At 33.3% G+C, this 27,065-nt stretch overlaps 5 protein-coding genes across 5 annotated transcripts; all 5 read right to left on the bottom strand.

Annotated features, from left to right (window-relative positions):
* Positions 1-1,944: 1,944 nt before the first annotated feature.
* MONOS_5586 (uncharacterized protein) lies at positions 1,945-2,769 on the bottom strand (the record flags this gene model as incomplete). The annotated part of the gene is made up of 4 exons (XM_067875751.1): positions 1,945-1,973; positions 2,032-2,115; positions 2,601-2,675; positions 2,742-2,769. The coding sequence occupies 4 exons, from the start codon at positions 2,767-2,769 to the stop codon at positions 1,945-1,947; spliced, it is 216 nt and encodes a 71-aa protein (XP_067727546.1).
* An 811-nt stretch (positions 2,770-3,580) lies between these two features.
* On the bottom strand, positions 3,581-5,980 carry MONOS_5585 (uncharacterized protein; the record flags this gene model as incomplete). The annotated part of the gene is made up of 1 exon (XM_067875750.1): positions 3,581-5,980. One exon carries the CDS (start codon positions 5,978-5,980, stop codon positions 3,581-3,583), a length of 2,400 nt encoding a protein of 799 aa, XP_067727545.1.
* A 1,339-nt stretch (positions 5,981-7,319) lies between these two features.
* Positions 7,320-12,614, bottom strand: MONOS_5584 (uncharacterized protein; the record flags this gene model as incomplete). Its single annotated transcript, XM_067875749.1, has 2 exons — positions 7,320-7,962; positions 8,217-12,614. One exon carries the CDS (start codon positions 12,612-12,614, stop codon positions 8,235-8,237), a length of 4,380 nt encoding a protein of 1,459 aa, XP_067727544.1. The 3' UTR covers positions 7,320-7,962; positions 8,217-8,234.
* Positions 12,615-13,068: 454 nt separating this feature from the next.
* MONOS_5583 (uncharacterized protein) lies at positions 13,069-13,851 on the bottom strand (the record flags this gene model as incomplete). The annotated part of the gene is made up of 4 exons (XM_067875748.1): positions 13,069-13,436; positions 13,488-13,610; positions 13,661-13,690; positions 13,752-13,851. The coding sequence occupies 4 exons, from the start codon at positions 13,849-13,851 to the stop codon at positions 13,069-13,071; spliced, it is 621 nt and encodes a 206-aa protein (XP_067727543.1).
* A 9,151-nt stretch (positions 13,852-23,002) lies between these two features.
* Positions 23,003-23,371, bottom strand: MONOS_5582 (uncharacterized protein; the record flags this gene model as incomplete). Its single annotated transcript, XM_067875747.1, has 1 exon — positions 23,003-23,371. One exon carries the CDS (start codon positions 23,369-23,371, stop codon positions 23,003-23,005), a length of 369 nt encoding a protein of 122 aa, XP_067727542.1.
* Positions 23,372-27,065: the final 3,694 nt, after the last annotated feature.

Genomic DNA, 27,065 nt, shown 5'->3' with positions numbered 1-27,065 from the left:
CATTTTTTAAATGATCGATGCCATTATTATTCACATTCAAATTGTTTCACTGAGTATTTTAAGAAAGTTCATCGAAATAAAGCTGATCAAAACTTTTGTTTGAAAAAAAATTGAATTGAATAAAAAAGTGTTCTTATCAGGAATCGAACCTGTTGTTTGACAATATTTTTTTCTGACAGATTTGAAGAATTTTTTTTAGTCGCGTCGTAATGGACTAAAACCAACATAATTGTTATTAAGTTTCATAATTGCAGATATTTTCAAAAAAAAATTTTTTTTTTAAAATTGCGAACATCAAATTTTCCATTATGTATTTTTCACTGAAATGAAAGCGACAATCGGAATTTAAAGACGTCACTGACATCAGTGACTTTTGACGTAACATGCAGACATTTGAATGAATGAAATGTGAAAAGGAGCAGAAGATCATAGCAAACTTGCTTCATTACCAATATGAGAGCTTTTGAAATTTTCAATTCCCGCAACCATTACAATTTAAATTTATATAAGAAATTCTCTTCTAATTATGAAAGAACTGATAACAAATCCCAAAATGATGCTGAAGAATGCTCATTGATTGAATAATTAATTCTGATTGTTCAAAGAAGCAAATTCAACGCTTTCGTTTTTGTAAAATTCTTTGTTTGATAAACTCATCAAACTTTTCGCTTCATGTGATACGATAATCATCATCGGAAAAAGGCGAAACTTATTAATATCAAAAACTATCTTTCTTCGTTTTTTTCACTTATTCAGATCCGTATGTGACATTACAGAAAAATAAAATTTTTTTTTTAAACAAGGACAATTTTAAGATTCACATTTGCTTTCGTGAAGTGATAAGAATTTTTGTTTGTGAGCATGACAGGCGAAGGTTTTCAATCAGGGTATGTTGAAATTGCAATTGAAAAAGTGAGGTCATCAGGAGTTTATTAACAATATAATTAATTATTCAAAATCGAACATATTGACGAAGTCAAAAGCAACAATTCATTTTTGGAAAATGCCTCTTAAGAGTCAATGATTATAAGAAAGAAATTCACACATAAAAAATTTTTTTAACTTTGTTTTATTATTATTTCCGTTTCACTTTTTTTGAAATAATGAAAAACAGTCGCTTTTAAAGAATAAAATGAAAGTTTTCTATTTTAACGAAATGACGAAAATGGAAAAATGTCATTTTTGAGTAATTAGACTCAAAGCAACTCCTCGAGAATTTACAAAATAATCGAGAATTTCAAAGTCAAATATCGATTATATTTTCTGCAAAGAAAATCAGGAGTAACATGAAAGCTTGCTATGATATCTTCGTATCCTTCTTCAACCATCTTTTCAAACACTCTCCTTCTGCTTTTCTTTCTTTTCGCTTTGTCCATTGCTTCGTCCATCTCTCTTTTCAATCTTTTTGAGAGATTCATAAAAAATTCCTAAATTGATTTATCATTTCGTCTTCTAATGTCAACTGCTGAATCCCCTCCAAAACAACATCAACAGCTCCACTCTCCAGCAAGTCATCAACTTGCAAGTCTTTGCTTTTCGCTGCTTCTACAAATAAAACAATGCACCAGAAGCTGATTTCTCTGAAATTTTCCTTCGCTGATCTAAATAACTGAACAACGCATCTGATAAGCTCTGAATATTTTTCATTCCACAATAAGCACAAGCCCAAGAAATACTCCAATAATTGCAGCCATCTCTTCAAAACAAGCTCTTCTTGCTTTTCCTTTTTCTTTTTCCTCTTCTTTCTCTTTCTTCCAATTCACATTTCTTGTCAACTCTTCCAGTTCCTTTATTACCCCTCTTGCAAAATGCAATTCTTTCATAATCACTTCTTCAAGATTTTCTTTTTTTAAAAAATCTTTTTATCAAAAACGTCCAAGCAGAATTAGAAGCAAGTCATGTCAGATTCTGTTCTCTTGATGGTGTTTCACAATTACTGTCATTTCATTCAAAAAGAGACCTTGCTCGATTGGCTGATAAAAAAGAGAAAAAATATCCATGATTCCATAATAAAAAAAGAAATATTCAAACATGACATCCAATATTGCTCAAAGTTTAAAAAGCCATTTCCACTTCCTTTTGAGATTCTTCGATCTCGTCTTTCTTCGAGGCAACCTTCAGAAGACACGGCAAACCGATTGAAAACAATTCATACGAACGTCTGTGGCCCAGAAAAATGAATCATTCACAGAGATCTGCCATTAACTTTTCGTTCATTTCTTTTTTCTTCTTATTTTCATCAATTATCATTTCTCTCATTCTTTTTCCCAATAATAATTCATCAAATTCATCAAAAGAATTTATTTTCAGCACTTTGTGACATCCAACGAGCTTTAACAGGAAAATTGTGTTTTCCATCGAAAGATTCTTTTCTCCAATCATTATATCTATTTTGTTGAATAGTTCTTCGATCAAAATGGTCTCCAATTAACTTTGCTTCATTACTTTCGCTATTTCGTTCATTTTAACGATTTTCTGTAGTTATTTTTTTTTTTTTCATTGCTGAAACAACGTTCCAGCTTAGAAAATAATACTTCAAAAAACAAAAAACAGAGAAAGAAATCCACTCACTATTGTTCAAACACAAGTACATTGCACACCTGTTAACCTTTCTGTTTTATTCTTTGTCTGATTGTTAACGATACAGTTGTGTTCAGAAAGCTGTGCTATTTTCTCTTAAATAATTAATAAACATTTATTTGAATTCAATCATTCGAAAAGAAATAATTATTAGACAATACCACGAAAAAGAAACTTTTCCAACTTCATGAAACACATATGGATTTCTCACAAGATTATTAAACAAAGCAACGTTTATAACATGATCATATTATTATGGGTTTCATTATTATAAAATTTTTTGATAAAAAATAAAGAATATAAGCTAAATGTTGGAAAAAAAGGATATCAGAAATATTGTTTAGAAATGTTTATTTTTTATTTTTTATTTTTTTTATTTTGAAGTGGAAAAGTGGTGACGGACGTGACGATTTTTTTTCCTCACGTCACCAAGGGTTAAATCAAACGATGGAAGTAAAAGTTTGGAATTAATCTTTGAATTTTTCATCAATGAAAGAATTTTGTAACATATGAAAAATAATCACAGATATTATAAATTTCATTGAAAATTTTATACTTTTGAAAGTTGCTTCTGTGAGCCAGAAAATTTATTTCCCAATATAAAAGGCAGCATGATAAATTACTCACCGAAATAAGATTCAACAGCGAAAAACAAAACTTTTTACAGTTATTAGCCATTTTATAACGGATCCATTTGACAAGATGAATGGTACATAATTTTTGCATTGATGAAAAAACAAGGATTTGTTCAGAAATTTTTATTAATTATCTCATCTAATTCTATTATAATGATGCCCAAAAAACAAAGAAAAATTTAAGTACTGAGAAAAACATTAGAAAGCATTGTGTGGAACAAAATTTGTGAAGAAAATAAATCGTCCCATTTCAAATCAAGATCCAAAAAACAAAACAGAATATAAATAAAAATGCAACTCAATGTTCATCTTTCAATCAATGGAAGAAGGTTCAATGGAAAACGTTTCAATTTCCTTTTCAGAGTTTAAAATATGCATTTTTTGAATTGCTCGAAATATCCAATACATCCAGCAGTCTGATGATATATTTTTCCGATTTCATCAATACTCTTTTCCACTTCTTTTGGATCAAATTTTCCCGCAAACTCCAAAGAAATAGTATTTTGCTGTTTGTGAGTTTCTTCCAGTTTCTCTAATGCAACCATAAACCTCGCCAAAATCTTTTTGTCTTCATCAACTTGTTGTTCAAGTGGCAAGTCTTGCTCCTCCTCTTCATCTTCATTTGCTTTGCATTCACAAACACAGGGCAAAAATGAGGATTCAGCTGAGAAAGAAGATTCTTTTTCCTGGCACACGTCAAAAGAACTTGATATTGATGGCACAGCAGAAGAAGATGGCAAAAAGGATTTCAAAGTTGATGGAATTGATTTGCCTGCTTTGAATCGATTCACAAACGTCTGTGGAAGATAGTGCTTTGCAAAAAAATACAGCTGATCAATCAATTTTCGACTTTCTTTATATTTCTTGTCGCATTCATCACAAAACCGCAAAATTTCTTCCACTTTTTCTACTCTTTTCTGCCAAACTGCTTTCATCATTTCTGCTTCTTCAAGCATTGTCTTTGTATTGTTTATTTTCTTCTTTGTATCATTCAAAAAGTCAATGTTTTTTCTAACCTTTTCAGCCTGTTTAACCATCTCAAAAATTTTGATCCTATATTGTTCAATTTTTTGCTTATTTGATGGAATGTCACCAGATTGGGCATAAAACTCAATTGTTCCTTCACAGGCACATGCCCGATCAGGCATGAAATAATTCAAAGCATGACCAACAACTTTGGTTCCAATTGAACCAATTGCAGATATTATTGGATTGAATGTTAATAGCTGTGTTATCAATGAAACACTGGGTTCAATTATTTTTTTAATTCCTTTTTCTGCCTTGAATGCTCCTCGAAACCATCCATTTTCGATTTTTGGCTTCAATTTGTCCTCATCGGCATGAGTTAATTCATTCTCTGGAATAAATTTGAACATTGAGCCTGGGACTTTGACAGGTTTTTCGACAACTATTTCACTTGAAAAGAATCCATCTTTTTTCTCAAAATGATATTTTTCGTACAAAACAGACTCATCCGTATCGAGCGATGAGATTAGATCATTATTGTCTTTTATCAATTTTTCAATTTCCTTTATTGAATTCTCTTCATTTTCGATTCGAGTTTCAACAAGTTCTGGACTTTCAACATCTAATTTTCTCAAGTCATCGTAGAGTTTCATTTCATTTCCACTCAGCTTGCTGCTGTCTTGTTCCAGCATCCTTATGAAAGATTCGCATGCTTCTTTGGTCGATGCCAAATTTTTGGGGAAATGCATTCTGCCGATCATTGCTTCCACAAGCCAACTCAGTTTAATCGCCATTTCAGAAACTGAATTAAGGAACATCGATGATTCTGGTGTGCATCTACCAAGCGATAAACGATTAGAATGCACAAAATATCGTTCATCACGTAAAATGCCTCTCAGTCTATCAACTGAGAAACTGTTCACTGGATCATTAAATATGAATCGTCCTTCTTCAAGTGCCTTTCTCAGGATAGTGAGGATTTTTAGTTGTTTCAAACACTTCTCCAAATTTGCTTGTTCCAACCCTGTTGCAGTTTCAATTTTTTCATGGATGACTTTCAATGTCTTTTCATCACTTTGTGCACTTGGATCTGAAAGATTAAGTTCCTTGAAATATTTATTTTGGATCTCATACATTTGCTCCTTATACATTTCCATGAACTGTCCGTGAAGGGATTTCTCAATTTCCGTTATTTGGGTCTCTTCAGGTTCTTTGTTTGCTTTCAGCTCGTATTTCAGTGGCTCTTTGCACTTGTTGGCAACAAATAAAACGGGCAGATTCATATCCTCACAAATATCGTTCACCAGTAGCATATCTGCTTCCAGTTTTGAGAAATCGAAATAATTACCAAATTCAGTTAAGTACAAAACTGAAACATTGCTGCATTTTCTCAGATTAACTTCTAAGATTAGTGTACTAAGAATGTCTGTTTCAATGTCGATATTACATCCATGAAATCCGCGTGTATCCAACAGGCAAACACGATCATCCAGTTTATATGCTGTTGGAAGCTGTGTTTGGGCAACTCTCCCATTTCCAATTTTTGGTCCAATAGATAATTCGCTGACTTTCACGATTTTTCCTTCCCTTGTTTCTTTAAGTGGTATTCCCAATAAAGCAGCTATCATTGTGCTTTTTCCTGTTTGACTTTTTCCAAGCAAAATAGCCAAATGTTTAATCGATTCATATTTGTTGAATTGCTCATTAAAATCTTTCATAATATGGAGTGTTTCCTTTGTAGTAACGTTTCTTTTCTGGGGTTGTTTAGTTTCATTTGCAAACTGAAGAAGTTGAGACATCAATGTTACAAAAATAATAAGCGCCCTTAATAAAATTTTATTTCATTAAAATAAAAAATGGGTGTCTCATTTGAAAAACGATTTTTTTAAAAAATCAAATTTTCTGTTGAATTATATATATTCTAACATTTATTTCCAAAAAGGAATAATAATCATATAAAAATTGATGGAAGAAAAAAATTTTTTTTCACTTCAACACAAATATTCCAAAAAAATCAAAAAAAAAAAATTATTGAAATAAAAAACCTCATAAAAATCTCATATAAAGATAAAATGTGAGCATTATTTTCAATATTTGTTAATAAATATATTTGTTTTGATCAACAATTACCATTATAATTTGATAAATTAAATGAAACAAGATTCTCATCGAAACAACTTGTTTTTTATCCCAATACTCAAAAAAATAATAAGGGCTGTAAATTTATAATTGATTTTTTAAAAACGATGTTGTAAGAAAAATTCTTTTTTTTTGACTGAATGTCATTTTATAAGAACTCAAAAAATGGAATGTTTGACAAAAACCATATCTTTTAGAAGTGCAGGTGATGAATAACAATTACAAATTAACTGGTCTGTGATCGCTGTTTTTTTTGAATTATTGGTGATTGAACCTTTTTTTTATTTTTTTAAAGGATTATTTTTTTATCTGGAAGAATTAACAAAAATTGTTGATTGGAAGAGAAAGAAGAAAATAGAAAAAAAGAAACAAATGGAAAGGAAATGGTAAGGAGATGGCTGGAAGATTATTGGGATCTCTTTCACATCTTCAGTTTGCACGACAAAGACAAAGCCGATTTGGCTGGGTGCATTGTATAGACTTGCAGATAAACAAGAGATTGGTGCACAAAATTAACTCGGTATTGTTTAACCATTTTTGATAAGATGTCAATCAAGCAACTGATTTTTACCTGCTGACAACTTGTAGAAGAGCAACTTTTTTAGATCTGTGCTTTTGAGGATATTCAATAAGCATAGCTTGAATACAAGATTGTGTGGAACAATTTGCGAATATTTATTGAAATTTGCAGAAGATTGGGAAAAAAGAAGGATTAAGAAGCAGATGAAGCGAAAAGAAAGATTGCAAAAATGGAGTAACTTGAAAAGATGGAAGAAGATGGATGCGAAGATTGCAATATCCAGTTCCAAAAACCAATCAAAAGAAGTGAAAGGAATAATTATTATTTATTTAAACAAAAGAAATACCATATTGTTTGCTGTCGATTCATGAAAATGCGAAATTCTTTCAAAAACAAATTTCCATGTAAAATTTCAAAGTACATGATAATCTAATTGTTAAATAAATATTTTTATTAAAAAAAGCAATCAATAAAGATTCAAAATTTCATTGTTGTTGATAGTTCTTTTGATGAGAAAAATCATAAAAGTAATCATTTTCTTATTCGAAACTCTTTTCTGAGTGAAAAATTTTCATCAGGATAAATCATTTGAGATGATAAACAAGTTTAAAAAGAAAAGAAAAGAAAAGAGAAAAAGAAAAATCAAACAAACAAAACTTAACAAAAAAAGAAAAAAGAAAAAGAAAAAGCTAAACAAAAAAATCAGCTAATTCCTGAATGGAGCATCCACAAGCATTAGCAAAATAGCTTTCACTCTCTGTACACCAAATAAATACTTCGTCATCTTTATTTATTTATTTATTTATTTATTTATCATTGTAATCATTATTTTCCAAAATCATCCAAACAAGCAAGCAAATCTGCAATCAATCAATCTCTGAAAAACTTCATGAATTTTTACTTTAACTTTTATTTTTATTTTAATTTTTATTTTTATTTTTATTTTTATTTTTATTTTTAGTATTTTTTTTTGTGTGCGTGTCTTTCGTCTTGAATGCAAATGCATTTGTCCATGTTGTTTGCAGAAACTTGTAAGACCTCCAAATGATATTTCTTCCAGCTTCAATTTCGAATCGTAATTTCTCAAATGTTTATGCAATAAATTAATATCTTCTGAGGATTCTAAAATTTTGTCAAATAATATAAATCATGAAGGATTATAAATTCAGATGGGAAAAATAATTATTTGGAAATAAATAAATAAGATAATAAAACAAAATATAATAAAAATAAAAATAAAAATAAAAATAAAAATTAAGATTTAAATTAAAATTAAAATAAAAAACAAAAAATAATTTAAAAAATAAAAATATAAAAATAAAAAAAAAAAAAAAAAAAAAAAAAAAAAAAAAAAAAAAAAAAAAAAGATCCCAAACTTTTCAATCATCTATTTATCATTTGAATAAGATCCATAAGCACCATAAGGCACCCCATTTGACACATCCACCCCAGTCTCTGCATTTGCCGGCATTGTAATCACAAGACTCCCCCTCTTCTTCTTCTTCTTCTTTTTCTTTTTCTTCTTTGCTGAGAGGGAAAAGGGTAAAGAAGGAGAAGAAAGAGAAGAAAGAGAAGAAAGAAGAAGAAGAAGAGGAAGAGGAAGAGGAAGAGGAAGAGGAAGAGGAAGAGGAAGAGGAAGAGGAAGAGGAAGAGGAAGAGGAAGAGGAAGAGGAAGAGGAAGAGGAGGAAGAAGAAGAAGAACGTAAAAACGACTCCTGCCCCACAAACGAAGCTGGATGAATCACAATTCTTTCATTTCCCTCTTCTTCTTCTTCTCTTCCTTCTCCTCCTTCTCCTCCTTCTCTTTCTCTTTCTCTTTCTTCTTTTTTTTCCCCTTCTTTTTCAAATGGATTGATTTCTATCATTTTATTCTTCTCTCTTTCTGCACTCGCCACATTAGCCACATTCGTAAAAGATTCCATTTTTCCCTTTTCTTCCATTTTTTGAGAGGCAAAAGAGAAATTTTGAATATTTTCATTTTTTTCTATTCTTTCTCCTCCTCTTTCTCCTCCTCTTTCTCCTCCTCTTTCTCCTCCTCTTTCTCCTCCTCTTTCTCCTCCTCTTTCCTCCGCTTTTTGCGTCTTCCTCCTCACTTTCACTATAATCCGCCTTCCTCTCATTGAACTCAGACTCTCCAAATTTGGTTTTTCGCCTTCTTTTCTTTCTCTTTCTTCTCTTTCTTCTTCTCCTTCTCCTTCTTCTTCTTCATTTCCTGGACTCTTAATCGTCTCCATTGTAACAGCCGTATATCTACTTCTTGTATCATCGTCATCATCATCATCATAATCATCATCATCTTCTTCTTCCTCTTCCTCCTCCTCCTCTTCTTCTTCTTCATCACTTTTCAATAATCCCATATTAACACCTTCTTTTCCCTTCTTCTTCTTCTTCCCTCCTCCTTCTTTTCCTTCTCCTTTCCCCTTCTTCCCCTTCCCTTTCCCCTCTTTCATCATCAAATATCTCCTTCTCCTTCCTTTTTTGATCCTCACAAACACAACCACACTCACAGCCACTGCCACAGCCACAATCAGCCCCACCGACAGCCCCACAATCAAATACATCCACTGCTTCCTCTTCTTCTCCTCATCCCCTCCTTCTTCTTCTCCTTCTTTCTTCTTCTTCTGGCTCATATCTGGAATTTTCTCACATTTCCCTTCAAAAGTCTCATAAAACCCACTTTTACACCGCGCAAACACACATTTCGACTTGTCAAATTTCCCCGTCTCTGAATTGCACGGATGTCCATATAATTTTCCGTCGTCTGCGTGTTTTGCTCTTCTTATTTTGGAAATGGGGGTATTTTTGGGTTGTTTTGAGGGTTTTGGAATTTTTAGTGAATTTTCACTGCTTTTTGAGGAATTTACTGATATTTCGTTTTCCAAAGCCGAAAAAGAAGAAGTTAAACCAGATGAAATCGATCTTTTTGAAAGAATCTCTTCCTCTTCCTCTTTTCCTTCCCCTTCTCCTTCTTCTCCTCCCTCTTCTCCTTCTCCTCCACACCCTTCGTCCACCTCCACCTCCCACCCAAAACACACCCCAAATACAGGCTCCACAAACTCCACCAGCTTCTTCAGCGATTCGTCGCTTTTCTCTCCGCTCCCTTCGAACAGCGGCAAAACACAGTCGGCTTCGCTGTTTTCATACAAAATCGGCTTTTCTCTGCTGAATTTCGGGTCAAACGAGTTCAAACCAATCATATTGAAGCTTATGTCACTGCCTTTTCTATCAAAACCCTCAGGAAGATTAGAGGAATTCACCACACCTTCGCCGTTTTGCTTGTAAAATTGGATTTTCTCAGCGGAGAAATAGCCTCCTGTGGCTGACTGGGCCATGAGGAAGCGGCCTTTGCCGTAGATTGTGTTGAGAGAGGAAGAAGAAGGAGAAGAGGAAGAAGAAGATGAAGAAATATCATTGTGAATGTGAGGAGAAGAAGAAGAAGAAGAAAGAGAAGAAGGAGTTGTTAATGATGATGAAATAAATGATGATGAAGGAGCAGGACAATATGGAGTCTTGTAGTCAGCTTCGGCCTTCCATTTGGTATTCATAAGTCTTCTTCCTCTTCTTCCTTCCTTTTCCATTTCCATTTCCTCATTCTTCTCTTCCTTCTCCTTCTCCATATACCCCACCCCCACCATCTTCCCCAGCCTCCTCTGTTTCACATGCTGCACAAAAGCCGCACAACCCGCTGTACACAAGCCATCGCTCAAAACAACCACATTTTGTGGCTCAAACAAATTTTGCCCCAAAAACTCCCAATTTTCTGTGTGGAAATCGAACATTTTCAGCCTTGTGATGTTTCTTAAAAATGGCTGTGTGAAATATCCCGTTATTTCAGACCCATTTTCCAATTTTATTTTTTTTTCTACCGTTTTTGAGCTAAAAAAATCGTTTTTAATTGGCATGAACGTGTCTGGATCGTCAAACGAGGCATATGAATCCGCCTTCATCACTTTTGTTATTTCCTGTGTGACTTTCGTTTTAGTCATTTCTGCCCGCCCAAAATACGGAAAAGATTCCGGAAAAAAGAAAATGTACAAAAGGGACGCATAATCCGTGAGTCCCAACATATTTGTCCGGAAATCTAAAATTAGTTTTTCGATTTTTTTCTCTTTAAACCTTTTAACCGACTGGAATATAAAACGGGAGAAATTCATTGTGTTTTCAGGGGATAAAGTTTGGATGGCTAAGAAACCGATTTTGCGTTTGTTGAAAATTAAGCCAGTAACTTCGTCTTTGACTACAATGTGCTCGATTTCTTCTTCTTCTTCTTCTTCATTTATTTCTTCTTCTTCTTCTTCTTCTTCTTCTTTTTCTTTATTTTCTTTAATTTCTTCTTTATTTTCTTTGAGCTTTTCATCATTTTCTTTGTTTCCCCCCGGATTTTCTATGTTTTCTTTGCCTTTTCCATCTTTTTCTTCATTTTCTGTTGGATTTGAAGCGAAAGACAAATATGTTTGAGAAGTAGAAGAAGAAGAAGAAAGTGAAATGTTAGCAGAAGAAGAAGAAGATGATGATGATGATGATGAAACTAATGGAGAATGAGAAAGAGAAGAAGGACGTAACCTCATCTGATATGATTGAAGTGAATGTGAATGAAATTGTGAATGAGAATTTGAAATGAATTTGAAATGCCTTCCTTTTTTGCTGTCTTTTTCTTCTTTTTCGCTTTTTCCCTGTAATTTTTGCTTTTCTTTGCTTTTTTCTTTATTTTTTTCTTTAACTTTCTCTCTCTTTCTTCTTCTTTCTCCTCTTCTTCTTTCTCTTCCCTCTCTTTCTCTTCCTCTTCCCTTTCTTTCTCCTTTTCCTTCTCTTCTTTCTCTTTCTCCTTCTCTTTCTCTTTCTCTTTCTTCTTCTCTTCTCTTCTCTTCTTCCTCATCGCCCCATTCAATTCCAGCCTCCTCCATCTTTTTATCTTTTATATCTTTCCCATTTTTGCTAACAATTGGACAAATCGAATTTAAATCTTCCATTTTATCAAGCGAACAACCGTACCATGACAAAGTTACATTTACTTCTTCTTCTCCTTCTCCTTCTCCTTCTCCTTCTTTTATTTCTTCTCCTTTTATTTCTTTTAATTTTTTCTTTCCTTTTTTTCTAATATCTTCTTTTTCTCTATTTTCTCTATAATCTCTATTTTCTTCAACTGTTCCTTCTTCTCCTTCTTTTTCTCCCTCTCCTTCTCCTCCTCCTCCTTCTTTTCCTTCTCCACTCTCAATTCTTCCTCTATTTATCTTTCTTTTATACGTGACCGTCACATTTCCCTTCGGCAAATCCACAACCTGCGCTGGCCTCGAGGCAAAAAACATCTCCAGCGCCGCATTCAGCCGCACCGCCGGGTTTCTGTACTGCCTCAGATTCTCGTCCGCCCATTTCTGCAGCACACGTACGGCCTCGCTCTCGTGTGTGTCTTCGTTTTCGGGAAGGAATATGCGCGTGATGGTGCAGCCACTAATATCAGGGTGATCTGGTTCGCTCAGATAATGCTCATACGCATCGGCATCGTCGTTTGGCTCAGCGATCATACGAGACGAAATTTCACTTCCTGCGCCCCAATTCTCAACAATTTTAAACTTAAATGGCAAAAGCGCAAAAAATGACGATGTGCAAGGCGCATCAAATACAGTTACGGAATCTCCCAATGAATTTATAGCATTTCTCAATGTAATATAAAACTCATATCCATTTTTAAAATCATTCCTTTGATGTATTTTTTCAAGTTCTGCTGCAATGTCTACTTTATTAAGATCAGAATAATCTGGAGGATTTAAATACATGTCTCTCAGAACATAGGACTCCAAATATGTTTTGATTTTATTCAAAGAAGATGAAAATTCTGTTGTTGAAGCATTGAACTGGTGAAAAAAAAAATGATTCAAGTTGAATCGGAAAATAATGTTAAAAAAGTTTCATGCATACAGGAAGTGATTCAAGGCATAAACGAACATCATCAATTTTTTTCAGTTCCATTGAGTCAAATTTACAATACTCACAATATACATATCTTATAAATATGAAAATCATTGAGCAAGCGAGCATGGAAAAACTCAAAATAATGTTATTATGGTATAATTTTGTAAAAAAATAACAAAACTACAAATCAACAATATGCAAAAAGAAATTTCACAAAAGTTATAATTAAACAGCTCATAAAATAAATAAAATAACTTAAAACAATAAATAAAAAGCGTAACTCGCAAAATAACAGAAATGATACTTTCAAATTTAAAATTAATCTTTATCTTCAGCAAGCGATTGCTGTTGATATAATGTTGTATTTGCATTGTTGATGGTTTCAGGGTGATGAACTTGCGTAACAGGTTGCTGCACGATCGTATCTTTAAGATGATAAATTTTATAAATCATTCTAATAACCCATATAACAACGTATATTAAAAATATTGGCAGTCCAATGCTCACCGCATATACGATAATGTTGTATTTTTTCGATATCAAGTTCTGTACAATTCCCAATACGAAAATAATAAGGATAAATTCACTTGCAACGAACCCAAACTCGGTAAAAAATGAAAGAAGAACACCAGCCGTTCGATGTCTCATCATTGGACTAAGCAAAAACTCCTTATTAGGTAAATTAACTAAATATTCAAAAATGAAAAGAAAAAAGTTATGTATAATTTTTCCAAAACTTAAATCAGCAGGGCAGCAAAGAACTAACAATGAACAAGCAGGAAGCAAATAATAAATCAATATTCCAAGTATGTTCATCAATGAAAAGTAGCTATTCTTTGAACTTTGACCATTGGCTTCTCCTGTTTGAACAGAAATAATAACCATTGTAAACAATTGACGTTTTAAATACCTTTTTCATCAAAATGCGAATCAATTATTTCTTGTATTATTAATTCAATTTACTACAGTGAAAAAAAAATTATTAAAATTCGGTAACAAACCGGGAAGACGAGGAGAAAATACACATGTAACAACAATGTACTCAACAGGAATAAATATAGCTGCAACAATAAACATAACAATTGTCAAATTAGGCCTCATTGCAGATGGATATTCAACTTAATCGTGAAATATTAAAATGAAGGAAGAAATGTGGATTTTTATTCAATTAATGCTTTTGATCACGGTTATTTAAATAATAATGGTAAATGCTGGAAAAACTTCATTTATATATTTTTTTCTAATGTTTTTTTGATATAAGAGAGGTTTTTTATTATTTGAATGATAAATTAAATTGAAATACATTACGAATTTATAAGTCCATGAAGAACGAGTTAACAATATTATTCTTAATAAATGCATAAAAAAAAATTCAATTCGAAAAAATATTTTTAAAATTAGGAATTCATATATAACTCAAATTTTTATATATCTTGAGGATGAATATCAGAAAACTTCAAGTTATCATTGAACTTATCAAATACAACATGTGAGATAAAATACAGGACTTCACATAATTCATCGGACGAGATCGATCTCTCCATAACAACGCAAAAAAAAATTCTGTTAATAATCTTCAAAAATATATCTCATCAATGCAAACTCATTTGACATTCAAAATCTTCAAAAAATCCTCATTTGTTCTCAGAAATTATTAATGATTGAAATCTCGGAGAAATAGAATTTTAAGTTTCTCTGAGATTTTATAAATAATTTTTTCTGAGTGCAAATGAAGTTTATTTGAAAGTATCATGTATACCTCTGTGACCTGACAAATCACTTGAAGCATCGTCCGATGCAAAAAAATAAAAAAAAAAAATTAATTAATTAATAAAATTAATTTATTCAATTCAATTTAATTATAACAAAATAATACGAATGATAGTGAAATCTTTGAAAAGCTTTATTAAGAGCTTGGAAATAATTTATTGATAAAATCTGAAACAACTATCTTTTTCTCTTATGTCAATGAAAGTCAGAGACGGTCAATAACAAATTGTTATAAAAAAAATCCTCTTCTGACATTTCCTGTGAAAAATAATAAAAGTTAAGAACTCGATAATATTTATAAAAATTATTATTTTTTTCAAAATAACAACAATTATTGTATATGGATTTTGATCTTAATTATTACAGTTATTGAGAATTATGAAATCATTAAAATAACACTTTTTGACAAGTCATAAATATCTTGTCAGTCATTTTGTCATTTCTTCAATTTTCTTTTGTCATGTTACAGAGGTATTGTCTCGTGTATCAAATGAGTATGTATTGATGAGATTTGTTTTGGAGAAAATTTGAAAGAATTATTCCTCTTGAGGTCACAGTCTTGATCTGATTTAGTCACACTGAATACATTCACATTCGTTTATTAAACATAAATTTCCATCGATCTTCATGTTTGGACTAATTTTCATTCATTTTTCATTAAATGAAATTTGATTAAAACATTTTTAATTGAATAAAAAAGCTTTTTTGAACAAGAATCCTTCATTTCAAATACAGGCAGTTTATTCATAAGCACGGTTTATTTGAAAACTGAATATTAGAGTTGAGTTATTCATAATTGCGGGAACTTCTTTCAATTAACGAAAAAATGTCAAGAATTTTGTTTTTCATTGATGTTTTTAAATGTGTATTGAACATTAAAAAAACAATTTCCATTCATTTCATGTTTTATTTCGTTAAAAACTATCAGAAAATTGGAGTTTGAACGGAAAAATAAAATTTATTGGCTTGTTTAAAAGAGTTAAAGATTATAAGCAAAGTTATGCTGAAATAAAATATTTTTTGTTGATAAATCAAAATATATGGCTGATTTTTTTTTGAAAACTTCCTTTTATTTAATTTACAAATAAAATGAGAACTACTTTTTTTCATCAATTTTCTGTTCCCACTCACGTAACTTAACTATTATGGAAACAGTGCTTTAACAATGTTATTATTTCCATTTCAGAGTCATTTAATGTACGTGAACAGAAAAATGATGAAAATGTGAAGTTAAAGATTATTTGTTAATTAAATAAAAGGAAGTTTTCAAAAAAAATTTACCATATGGCACTTTCTTTTTGAAAAATCAGATCTCTTCCCGTTATAGTTTTTTGTTTCATAAATAATAATGTATCACAAAACAACAACTGACCATTTATCTATTTATCACAAGCGAAACACATTTCTCAATTTTTTGTTTTTTCCGTGAACCAAAATAGCTTTTATCTAATAATTTTTTAAAGGGAAATAGTTATGAAATCGATTTATCAAATATTTATCTATCCAAATAGTATTCAAGATTTTTTTATGTTGAATGTTATTCACATTTATTTAACATATGTCTCATGTTGCGTGTATGTTATGTGTTTGTTTATTGCACGTTTTAATGAGCAATGTTTCGATTTTCTTCATGAACGAACCACAAGCCAAAGCTGTTCCATTTATTTACGTTAAACAATCAGGTATTTTATTTATGAAAATGTTTCCAATTATATTAACCAATTAATATGTTGAAATCAGTTTTTTTTAATGCATGAAAGATTGAATTGGTACTGGAAGATTCACTGTTCTTGTTTTTATTGTGAGGAGCAAATTGAAAGAAAGAAATGGCAGTTGTTTAACTTTAAGAAAAGGGAATGAGAGCAACCCTGTTTCTGTTCTTAGTAACGATTGGAGCACCTCATTTATTTGATGAAAGCAAACTTCATTTTCAATCACTGGATTATCTGAGTCCACTCATCTCATTATCTCATTGCACATGTCATGTAAATACAGCCCCACTTCGATTGCTTTTCAAACTCCGACACTTCGTCCAAATAATTAACTGCCACAATCGTCGTCACTTCCTCTGATTTCTCATGTCCAAATGGAAATGGAAGAGGCTCACTTCCTCCTTCATCAGCGTTTGAGGATTGTGAAGACAAAAGGAAGGAGTGTTTGAGGTGGAAGTCACCTGAATTGCTGATGATCAAGAAGATGGGGGCAACAAAATAAACAGTTGTGTTTTCGATTGGGATGTAGCTGTTTGAGTGTTTGACGCTGCATATTCCGTTTGGTGATTATGAGGCAGAGGTGGCGGGGCAGAAGATAGCGAACAGGAAGAGACCCAGCTCCTCCACAGCGAAAGGAAGTTCGATTGTGGATATTATGAAAGGATGCTTATCGGCAGAAGGGAATGTGAGGCCGACTCTTTTGTGCCTGAAGAAAGAGTTTATCCAGTACTTTCAAACATGAGAAGCTATTCTGACAGTCCTCCGTGTCAATTACAACCTGTAAACAACAGAGTGTGGCAAACAAAGCATTGCTATAAATCCTTCGGATAGAACATGAAGTTTGTTGTCTTATAAGTGATCAAAAATTTTGTGATAATAATTTTTCGTTCCAAAAGCAACTTTAATGTATTCTTCGATACAGCCCAGAGTTTCACATTCACTTTTTGTTTTTGCTCATCATCATATTTCTTCTTTTTTCAAATATCACATTATTTGTTTTCGCATGTTGTGTTTCACATTATTCCTTCTGTTATCCGTTCAGAATTCTGATTTTCATTTTGAGGTGTTTCCAGTTTTCATGTTTTCATGTTTTCATGTTTGAAATTCTCTTTGCCTAATGATAAAAAAAATATAGCTCTTGTTTTAGCAAATAAAAAAATACAGTTAAAAATCTTCTTGTTAATTAAAAACAAAAAAACGAATGAAAAATAACTAATAAAAAGTTGAGTTCCTGATCTCTTTATTGACTTAATTATCATTCTCAAAAAACTGATCCTTTTTTTATTTCCTCTTCCTTAACTGTAACCGCTTCTGCAATAACCGCCAATCGATCTCCCTCCTCAATATCCATTTCAAAAATTAGAACTTCTTCCTCCACTAATTCCTTAACCTCCATAACAGCTTCCGCTTCCGAAGCCCCCTCTTCTGTCCACTCCTCCCTTTGGTTTTACCAAATCATTCACCATATATGCCTTTTCCCAAGTTCGTGGCAAAGTCCTTTTCTCTGGCACACAGCTTTGACTGCTCTGTGACAGTCGTAAGAAATATGCAGCTGCAATTGTCAAACGTTCGGATAAATGCTTCTGTGTTTTCAGAGGAAGTATTAAAAACAGCTGATAGAAGACCTGAACAAAGACTCTTGCGCTGCTCCAAATCAACAATTTCCGATAAGATCAATTATTGAAGTTAAAACAAACATATTGTTAGATTAATCCTTGAAAGGCTTCTTTTGTCTGAGTACTGACGCAGCAGCATCTGTCGAGGAGAAGCACTGTCTCACCAAAGGCAGGCGCTCTTTCATATCAATAAAATTAATCGTTAGACCAGTTGCATTTGTAATTAGAAATTATTTTTGTATTGGTTTCGATCTCTTGTTATTTGTGCAACGCAAAGAAATAGCGCAATCAGCATATACGGCCGCTCTTTTTTTGCCATTAACAATTTCATTTTTCTTCTCACTGCATTTTGTTTAATCCTTTTCATCTTTCCAATTCTTATTCTTTTTCTCTTTTCTTTTCATTCTTCTATTTCTTCAGTTTTTCATCTTCACTCAACTTCTCACTTTCATTCAACACAGTTCACACATCCTTCATCACCTCCTCCTTGTTTATCACCAGCAACATCGCAACAGATTTCAAGAACGACATCAGAGAACCTGATCCAGACACAATCAGCTTTGCCCCATCTCTTCCCGTTGCCTTTATCATTTGGGGGAAAATACGGACTTTCAAGCTTTTTATGCACAAAGCATGAAAAAATTGTTTCACTTATAACAGTTTTTAACTTGACCAGATTTCAAAAAAATTTTTATTTTCTTTAATGAGAAAAGATATCAAAGATACAACAACAATAAGTTTTGTGATCTCAATAATTATTCAAAAACTGAACACATTATATTCATATTTTTTAATCACAAAAAAACGATGAAAAGTGCATAATTTTTCAATGAATATGCTTGAAGTGCTATATTGTGCCCCATTTGCGTTACCGACGGAGCCGAAATGCACTCGAAAATAATAGTACTCCACCTTTACCATCACCAGATGGTATTAATCTGTCTGGTTGAAAACATAATGCATGATCCTCCTTGTCCACACTTCCCTGTTCTTCTCGAGAGAAACATACTGTTCTCAGTGTCTGTTGATACCTGCTACACAGTAATCAGATCTTCCTGCTGAATATCAATTCGTCGCGCTGCCACATCAAATGCAATCAGCACCACAATGTTGTCCATCGGAAATGTCTGCATCGTCTGTTCTCTCTATGTCTGTGCGATGCAACAATGCAATGACTGGCTTCTAAAAAAATTTAACTCTTTGAACACGGAAAGCTCGTTTGATAAAGATTTATATCAAGAAAAGATGAAGAACAGACTGTAAATTATCTCAAAACTGTCCGATCTTTTCATTTCATTCATCTCTATTTTGATGTATATGAAGCATTGGGAAAAAGAGGGATCGCCAGTAAAAAATACTAATGAACACAAGTCCTAGAGATTCACACAGACCAAATTGAGCTTCTGGTGAAGAATGTGTTTGCACAGACGGTTAACGAACATAGGTAATGAGTTCGAGAATGGATGGATTTCCTTGGAAAAACACACGACGGAGAGGTTTATGGATTTGGAAGTTGGGACTGAAGAATAAAGAGAGGAAGGGAAGAAGAACGTCTGAACGGAATTGGTGTTAGTGTTAATGAGTGCTCATGGAAAGGTGTTGATTGTCCATTTTTTTATTATTGTATGAATGTTCTGCCATGTTCGCTTAAAATGAATCTTTCCTAATTATTTCTTTATATAGTATCCGAATGAATCCAAATTTTGGAATTCCACAATATTGTTCACATCTTTAGCGAATTTAACAAATTGTGTACCACCAATTACTTCTATAACAACATTTTATTTATTTCCTTTTTCCGCTTTTTTCTTCTTCCGCAAAAGAATGCTTTTAACTCGAGCTGCTCTCACTTGGGACCTTCCACAAATATACGTTTCTTTGTACAATCAGCTAGATAAAAAGGCAGGGCTTCGCAACAACCACATCAGTTCTGCTGGATATCATTAACGACTGCTCCATGATCGACATACCAATCCACACCTCCACGGCCGACAGCACAGCTTGTTTGTAGTTTCTAGAACGCTCACGGGAAAGCGAAGGATCAGAGGACGCTACGTATTGCGGCTCTTCCTGAAAAAACATCACTGATCCTGTGGAAGGTTAGGAGTTGAAAACTATTGAACTGGAATGGGCAAAAAAGAAATAAGAAAATAAAGCCTTAATATTTCTTTGTTGACATATAAGAATTGCGCTTTATGAAAATTCAAACTCAAAAATGAATTCAAATCTGGATCTGATTTGAACTTCGAATTCTCTGGTTGGTATAAGAAGATGTGCATAAGGAACTTTTCATCAAGATGTTCTTCGCAATATATTCTCCTCTTTTCAGTCTTTGTTGTTCAACAATTTCTGTTTGAGAACAACAATAATACATTCAAAAAGAAGAAAGAAAATTTTAACAAATAAATAAAAACGCGAAAATGAATTTGTTACAACAAACGAAGAGATGTCAGAGTATTCCGTTTATATTCATTTCACTAGCTTCGATAAATAGGTAATTTTTTTCAATCTGGCAAACATCTGACTTTGTGTTGGGGGAAGTGAATCGCTATGAGATTAGTTCGAATTTTGTTCATTTTAAATTGTATTTGCAAATGTAAACTCCATTATAGTACGAAAGGAGTGCTTTTCTTGCATTGTTTCTTCAAAAAGAAAAGAATTTCAATTGATTTCTGATAAATTATAAAACACAAAGGAAAATATTTATCAAAAGTCATAAATCTTAATTATTCCTGAATATCTGGACAACTTTCCGAAATAAAGAGCGATTAACGTTTTAAAACTTATATGTCAAAAATTATTTTTGAAAAATCAGAGATCTTCCAACAATTATTTTCTTTCATATTATTAATAATATATTATTTGAAGACAACGCTTCATTACTGTGCAAACGATATAAATAACACGATTCTCACATCTTGATTTTTTTTTGAAAAAAGCAGAATAAGATTTTTCATTATAAATGCTAAAGGGAAATGTTATGAGAACTTTTCATCCTTTCTTCTATCCATGATGCAACAGCGGGCTGTTTTGACTATTTTTCATGTATATTCGGAACACATATTTTTGTTTGCAATTTAATTCCTAATTAGATAAGGAGGTGGTACAATGTGAATTGCAATCTATTTTTTTCAAAATGTTGAATTAATCAAAATCATTCGTGTTATTTTCTTAAACAATCATCAGTTTCATGCATGCTGTGAAAAAAAATGATTTTCTTTACTGATTGTTGTTCATAATATTTATTTACGAATTGTTTATAAATATTCATTATCGCTCGGTTTCTTCAAGATTTGTAACAAAAATACAAAAGAAAATAGATCATAAAGATTATTTGATACAGAGCAAACGAGCCATTGAATACGTTGCTACATGAAAAAAAAGAAAAAAGAGATGGCAATTGGTTCTATGATGGAAAAGCAGAGAATCCAGATGCTACTGAAGAAATGTGATTCATTTTTCAAAGTGTGTCTTTCACGGCAGAGTTGATGAAGATAGATAGCTTTTATGTTTCACAACTTTCGACAAAATGATTTCTTTTTTGTACAGCATAACCAAGCTGGTCGCACGTCGTGATTAGCTGAAAAGCCTCAACATGCTTTTCCATCTACGGATTATGGCTTCTTCGCTGAATCTCTATCTGCACGTGCACCGCCTCTGCCCCACAAAAGAGAAGTTTCAAAAACAGCTTTTCTCAATCAGCGTTCTTCAGAAAAACATGATACGAAGGGTTATTTTCACATGCATCTTCAAATTGATCTTCAACTTCTTGCTCGATTTTGTAGGATGTGTAGATACCAACCTATAAGCGTGAATCAAGTAATGGGAGAAGAGTGAGTTACGAAAGGGAGGTTTCTGGTAAAGATAGAGCGTGCCCAGAAACTGAATAAGTCCATCATTGCAGCTTCGGTGGAGACATCATTGTCTGCCATAATCGGTAATTAAAAACGGTCATTCGCTTTCTTCTCCTACTTCTTCTTCTTCTTCTTCTCCTTCTCCTCCTCCTCCTCCTTCTCCTTCTTCTTCTTCTCCTCCTCCTCCTCCTCCTTCTCCTTCTCCTTCTCCTCCTCCTCCTCCTTCTTCTTCTCCTTCTTCTTCAATTTCTTACAGTTTGATGATCATTTAATACATCTTTCTATTATTATTGAAGCTTCAACTCCAAATGATATTTCAATAACTTATTCCTCTTCGATTATCTATCAAAAAAAAAAAAAAGAATCATGATCATCCTATCAGAAAAATATTTTTCCTGCTATCATTCCACAACTCAGTTAAAGATAGATTTTCTCAAAGAAGCATATGCTGTGTGTCAAATTGACAGATGAAAGGCACAGACACGAATAATAAAGAAGAAAAAGAAGAAGACGAATACGAAGAGGAAGAAGAAGATGATGATGATGAATCACTTCCTTGCCCTTTCACAGGTACCGAAAATGGCAATAAATGGCGATAGAACCTGAAGTGGAGGACAGTCTGTATGTGTTGAAAAGGAATGAGACGAGAAGAGAGCGAAAGAGATAGCAAGAACAGCTGCTCAAACAAAGTCTTCTTCTGCAGTTTCGCATTGTTTTTGCTCTGCTCGCTGTTTCTGCCTTTGATGGCTGTGGTGTTTGGGAAGTTGCTTCGGTTTTCTCAACGAAATTGTCGAAATACGTGTGGAGCACATGATAGGGTGGGAATGTGAAGCTTCTCAATCTCTCTCTGATCGTCATCGTTGTCAATGATGAGGAAGAGGAGGAGGTGGCGAAGAGGTGGAGGAAGAAGAAGATGAAGAAGAAGATGATGATGAACTCCAACATGTTAATGCATTTGAACTCAATTCAGCATTCCCATCATAACACGTGTTTTGTTTGCACCTCACTCCACTTTCAATCACAGCTCACGGAAACATTAGCGTCTCTGTCTTCGAAATCAGCTCCAAACACTCCTCTCTCCCGCCTTCCAGCAGAACAACTACATTATTCCTCTTTAGACAGCATATGAGGTATTGAACAGAATCACTTCACAAACTGAATCGATTGGTAAAAAAGCTTTCGACTGCTGCCTTTCGGTTCTTTAGGAGAAATGGATCTTGCAGAAGAAGAACAGAATAGAAAGTGGTTCCTGTTGAAGGCGGAAGAGGCTGTAAATTCTTTCTCTCCTTCAATTCTCGGACTATCGTCTTTTCAAAGCCTTTCTCGCTCTTTTTCTCTTTCTTCTCTCCTCCTCTTCCTCTCTCTCCTTCTCGTCCTCCGCCTCTGCATCAATTTCCTTCTCTTTCCCGTCGCCTTCCTCCGCTTTCCTATTTATTTCTTCCTCCTCCCTCTTATTTCTCTGCTTCTCCAATCTGCTCCTCCTCCTCCTCACATCCCTCAGCTCTTGTACATTCTGTTGTCTCTTCCTCTCTCTGTCTGCCCTCTCCTCTTCCAAGCTGATGGCTATGGCTGCAGCTAAACCAGTATCAGCAGTCGGATCTATGCCCATCGCAATAAAAATGGCATCTGACTCAGAAGTATCATCAGCTCCAAACTCAAAAATAAGCATCGCATTCAGAAGAGACTCAAATTCTTCGTTTTCTTTCTCAGCGGAGATCGCTTCTTCTTCTTTTTCTTCTTCTTGCTTCACTTCCTCCTCTCATTCTTCTTCCACTTCACTTGATCCATCCACCATTCTCCTCCTTCATCAGCTGCTTCTTTTCCGTTTCAATGGGAAGGTGCAACAGCAGCTCAGCTGAGGAGAGTCGATACAGAACACGGTGCTCACACCGGGCGGTGACATTCTGTTACAGCAGTATTTACACAAAGGGAGCACACAGCAGAATACGACGTGCAATGAGAGGGGAAGAAGCAGATAGCAGAAGAAGAACAATGAGAATGAGAGTGGGAATGGGGATGTGAATGAAAGGGAACATAAGCATAGACATAGACAGAATGATTAGGAGATGATAGGTCAGATGGAGGATGAGGGAGAAGATGAGGGAGAAGATGAGGGAGAAGATGAGGGAGAAGATGGGAAGCATGGGAGTAAAAATAACGGCAATGAAAAAATGAAAATTGCAGAAAACATCAATGGAAATGTTGAGAAAGACAATCAAAATGCAGATGAATCTGAAGCAAACAGTTAATTAGAAAAAAAGGAGCAAGATTTAACGAAGAGAGAGATGCATTCGTTGGATTATAATTCAAGCAAGGCTGGAGACAGTTTATTGACCATCATCAAACAAGATGAGCAGAAAGATGAAATTACAAAAAAAAAGAAATAGAGAAGAAGAAGATGAAAAGATAGAGTCGAAAGCATTTGAATGGCAAGAAACGGAAGACCATCAGCTGAACATGTGGGTGCATCACTTTGATATCGATGACTTCAGCGGGAACAGCCTCAAATTCGACCAAAGGAGAGGGAGGAGAAGATGGAAGAAAATAAAAGACGACAAATCAATGGAAGAAAGCAGCAAAGAATTAGCAGCTGATCATTCACACAAGAATATTTCATCGCAAAAACCAGCTCAGAAAAGCAAAAAGCAACTTTCTGCGATTTATATGAGCGTGCGCGTTAGAGGGAAGTGAACTTGCTCATCTTTCGTGTGGATGAGCGGCTGTCAATAAGAGCAGTGCTGAAGAAGCTGGCAGTGTGTGTGAATGCACAGCCTTCGAGACTCTTCTGCAAGACAGTCGATCAATAAAACGTGTCAAAGAGCAACTTATTCACAGCAGACCTGGATGAGCTCATTGGAATGCTCATTGTCACAAAATATGTAGTGGAGCAACGTATTTTTTCTTCCTCTCCCAGAAAACGTCAATGCTCTTCCTCCTCTTCCACTTCTTCATTGTCTCCCTCTTCTCCTTTTTATTTCTTCATTCGTTTCAATTTTTTCTTTCCCATCACTTTTTCCTCCTGAATCACACCTTCATCCACATCTTCCTTATCTTCAATAGATATAACTTCTTTTGTTGCATTGTCGTTGAATTGTTTTTGGTCAGTGAGAACTTTGGGGCGAATTGGCTCAATGTCAGAATCTTCAGTCTCATCGTAATTTTCGTTATCATCGATATTTTCAGTTGAAAGCCGATTTGGAAAAATAATTCTTCTTTCTTCATTCTCTTTATCAATAACTTTCAACTTCTCTAATCTCCTTTTATATAAAGAAATTGTTGAGGATCCTGTTAAAACATCTTATTTGCAAATGTATTGACGGCTTGTTGATTGTTTTTTGTTCAAATGAAAAACGCTTTCAAATGAGTCTTTCTCCATCTACTAACGGAAGAATTGAAAAAAGGAGTTTCTTCAATTTGTGCTTTTGTGGATCAACACAAATAAGTTTTTATGTCCTTCACGACAAGCTTCAAGCTTGTCTTTTGCTTGATTCGGAGAGAGTAATCGATTAAGAATCTCTCCAATCTTTCATCCTCCTTTCTTTCAATTTTTGGGCACGCTTTTTGAAAGAAAGTTATCAAATCTTTGAGGGTGGAGATTTCCTTGCGAGATCTTTGAGCTATTCTTGCAAAGACTCCAAATTCCCCATCAACCTCGCTTTTCCCGTGATTTTCTCTGAAAAAGGAAAGCGAGGTTGTTTCAAATGTTTTGTGAAGGGTTGAAAACGGATGAAGCAAAAAATGTAGAAAGCAGCCGTTTCTGTAGTGTGTGCTGCAGTCTGCCTACATTTTCAGATGAAAATTACTATTTATTGATTGCATATTTTGAAGAGCAACCTTCAAGCAATCGATAGCAAACCGGCTATCTTTCGACAAAACTTCAGAGATGAAATGAAAGCAAGTCTTCGATTTTCCACTCTTCTTAAAATGATGAATGATTACACAGAGGTGTGATATTTCTTTTTTTGTGTAATAATCTCTGCTTTCTTGAGTTTGTTTCATAGGTAAAGTCCAATTTTGTTTAAAATCTAATAAAGCCAAAAATTCATTCTCTTGAAGATTCGCTACTTCTTCATTAAACTTCTTTCGCTGAAATTTTTGAATTATGCAATGAATATTAAGTGTTTCGATTTCTTGTAATTCTTATTTTGTTATAATTTTTATGTTTTCTTTTTTTTTCAAAAATTCAATTCTAACACACAGATTACACATATCGGTTCTTCTTTTTGCCTTTTCAATGTTAACTACCAGTCTGTAGAATAATGATCAACAAATTTTTACATCAATTTCATATTTCATTCTTCTGAATAATTCATCTTTTGAACCAAAGAATATCCTATTTTCTCCTTTAAACCATTTACAGAGACTTTCATCAGTATTCTTAAAAGAATTGTTTGTCCACATTTCTTTTTCAAATAATTTTCTATTTTCTTAAACAACTATTTCTCTTTTTGGAAATCAATTTATATAAATGAATCAGGAAATAAAAAAACTTATTTAATTTATGTTTTAGTATTTTAGAAAACAAACTTATCTGATAACTCGGAAATGCAATCGTTGGAATTCGTTAAATATATATCATTAAATGAAGAATCATCAATCGCATAACTTGAAAAGCGTGATGACGAAACAGGTTCTTTGATAATTTCATCAATATGACTGTTGTTAGAAAAAAGAGAAGCAGAAGAAGGCTGCGTTGCTGTGGGGAATGCCGGATTGATCTGAAGCGAAGGAAATGAGGCAGAAGAAGGAGGCGTTGATGGGATGCTTGTTGGAGTGAGTTGAAAATGAGAAAATGGTGACGATAAAGTTTGAGAATGAACAGAGCAGAATGGTTTATGTTTGAAGGGATGAATAAGATCTGAACGAAGTTTGTGATTGTTTTCTTTTGTTGTATATTCTTGATATCTTGATTTTTGTTGAATACCTGAATGATTATTTGAAATTTTATCAAAACTGTCCTTATGAAAATAATGTAGATCTTGATGAACAAGACAATTTTGTTTTGTGTGCTCAGATAAATTCTTTTTTTTTTTTTGATAAGTTTGAACTTTGAAACGAAGTGTGTATTTGTAAGAGTTTGAATATCTTCATAATTAAATAAAACTGGTGATGTTTGTTGATCAATTGTTGTTGAATGATGATTTGAGTTTAAGAATTCAAAGTCATCATCTGATAAATCTTTAAATACTTTCGTTTCTTGAATGTTTTGTTCTTTGGAACTTTCACTTGTGTTCTTCCTTAACCACCATTCACATAAATAAAAATCATATAAACTCAACGCTGATATTTCCATATAGCTTTTTTTGAGAAATGAAAAAAAAAAAAACGAACGTTTTTTGCTGCTGGGAATCTTCGGTTTGCTT

This window comes from Monocercomonoides exilis, assembly GCF_001643675.1.
Source record: "Monocercomonoides exilis strain PA203 chromosome Unknown scaffold22-1379369, whole genome shotgun sequence".
NCBI classification, from domain to species: Eukaryota; Preaxostyla; order Oxymonadida; family Polymastigidae; genus Monocercomonoides; species Monocercomonoides exilis.
This window is presented reverse-complemented; position numbering and strand designations above follow the sequence as displayed.